This window comes from Aplysia californica, unplaced genomic scaffold, assembly GCF_000002075.1.
Source record: "Aplysia californica isolate F4 #8 unplaced genomic scaffold, AplCal3.0 scaffold01207, whole genome shotgun sequence".
Lineage (NCBI taxonomy): Eukaryota > Metazoa > Mollusca > Gastropoda > Aplysiida > Aplysiidae > Aplysia > Aplysia californica.
The window spans coordinates 29,996-32,215 of NW_004798477.1; the positions used below are offsets into that span (position 1 = coordinate 29,996).

At 41.8% G+C, this 2,220-nt stretch overlaps 1 protein-coding gene across 1 annotated transcript in view; it reads right to left on the reverse strand.

Moving 5' to 3' along the window:
* Nucleotides 1-2,220, reverse strand: part of LOC101858822 (sonic hedgehog protein A) — a gene marked incomplete at its 5' end in the record, with an annotated part of 22,091 nt that overhangs the window by 19,485 nt on the left and 386 nt on the right. The window contains one exon of the mRNA XM_013090295.2: nt 1,607-1,615. Within this exon, the coding sequence (XP_012945749.2) occupies nt 1,607-1,615 (9 nt within the window). The remainder of the gene's footprint in view (nt 1-1,606; nt 1,616-2,220) is intronic.

Consider the following 2,220-nt stretch of genomic DNA (forward strand, 5'->3'; position numbering starts at 1 on the left):
ATTAAATCTGCGTTAGCCAGCTTGTCCTTAAAAGCGATCAGATGTTTCAAGAACACATTTTCAGATTGTTCCACAAATTGTGTGACCCAATTTGAGAACTACAAAAGGTGTCAGACTGGATGGTGACACTCGCCGCGCACTGTCACGTGCACACGACCAAGCGCAGTCAACGCCATATGGCTTGTTCTGTCCATGGTTTTCTCTCTAGCTTTTTAGTTTAGTTTTAGTAAGGTTTTACGGCGCTCGCAACTGCATACGGTCAAATGAGCGCCAAGTGGTGGCTGTCAACAGAGAAGTCCAAACTGGGAATCAGACTTACTCTGCTCACCTATCTAGCCTCAACAGCACAAAGCCTGCTTTGACTATCAAGGCACCCCGAGAATAGCAATTTACAAGAGAGTGACAAACATACAAAAGATGTAGAGGAAAAATAACAATAGGATGAGGACAGAAAAAGCAGCAGTTCCCCCTATGTTGTTCCGGCACAGTATGAGCATGGCATTGATATTGATAAATCAGCCCTTTTACAATTTTACTGTGCATAAGAACATGTCAATATCCCCCGTTCCGGAATGGCCCAAAGACAACTTTAGACAGTAGCACTGCCCTATTTGGGGGGGGGGGGGACTCTAGGTTTGACACATCTAGGCGCTGAGCGATTGCCTCTTCCCAGATCCAACTCTATACTTGCCAGTTGTCATAATATTATATCCTTACGCAGTTGCGAGAGCCGTAAATCTCTTACCAATTGCTAATAAACTTTTTTCGGTAATGTAATACAACAGCCAAAATGGAAAATACGTTTTTAAAAAATTGTTTGCTTGTTTGTTAGTTTGTTGTTGTTGTTGGTGGTGGTGGTTTTTTTGTTTTTTGTTTGTTTGTTTGTTTATTTTTCGTTGGAAGGGGGGGGGGTCTTCAAGCGCGCGTAAGCTCGTGTAAACACGCATATCTGCACTCACGCACTCTCGTACAAAGACACACTAGCACGCAATTTGCTGGTGACAGCGATAGTAATGGGAGAGGAAAAACATCGAAACTAAAATTATGATATTTCCAGCATTGCAGAGAATACAATCTATAATAGGTCGTACGGGATAAAAGAAAAAGACCGTATTGCATTGAAAGGTTCAGTTATTGTATTCTGAGCCATTGACTGAACTAAAAAAGCCAGAATGCCCTGCCCTGAAACCAGAAAGCATGAGATAAAACACTGGCGAGAATTTCATCCAAAGCGAGCAGATTGTGTTGATAAGGGACCAAAGTGTTTCCTATTTTGACGAGAACAGTTTGCCAGAGTACTCGATGAGCTATTTAAAGAGCAGTGAAAAGGTCAAAGGTGAGCACGACCCCAGTGTTTTCTTGTCCTATCTCCCTTTTTTATAATAGTGAAAACAGTTCATAACAAAGTGTGAACGTAAGAAGAAGTCACATTTTCGATGTTTGAAAAAAAATGGAGATAGGACAAAGAAAGCATCAAGGTGACGGTGACGGTGACAGAGATTGACAGTGGTGACTCAGCTCTGTCGCATGCTCACGGTGCTGGGGGAGATGCTGGGGAAATGTCCAAGTTTAGTTCACACATACACACATACACATACACACATACTCATACTCACTCACGTACACACACATACTCATACTCACACACGTACACACACATACACATACACTTACACGTACACACATACACACATATATTCTTGTGTGCGCGTGTGCGTGTGTGCTTTTGTGAGTATCAGTGTGTGTATTCGTGCATGCCCGTGTGTGTGTGTGTGTGTGTGTGTGTGTGTGTGTGTGTGTGTGTGTGTGTGTGTGTTTTGAAGTGTGAGAATGTACATGCGTGTGTATATGTATATTTTGTGTGTGTTTCTCTGTGTGTATTCATGCACGTGCATGCGTGTTTGAGTATCTGTGTTTCTACATGTGTTGAAGTATGTGTATGTATGTATGTGTATGTGTATGTGTATGTGTATGTGTGTGTGTATGTGTGTGTGTATGTGTATGTGTGTGTATGTGTGTGTATGGGTGTGTATGTCTATGCGTGTGTGTGTATGTCTATGTGTGTGTGTGTATGTGTGTGTATGTGTGTGTATGGGTGTGTATGTCTATGTGTGTGTGTGTATGTCTATGTGTGTGTGTGTATGTGTGTGTATGTGTGTGGCAACAAGCATGGATAACCATAGCGTATTTATACAATTTAAAACAATTATAGTATTGTAT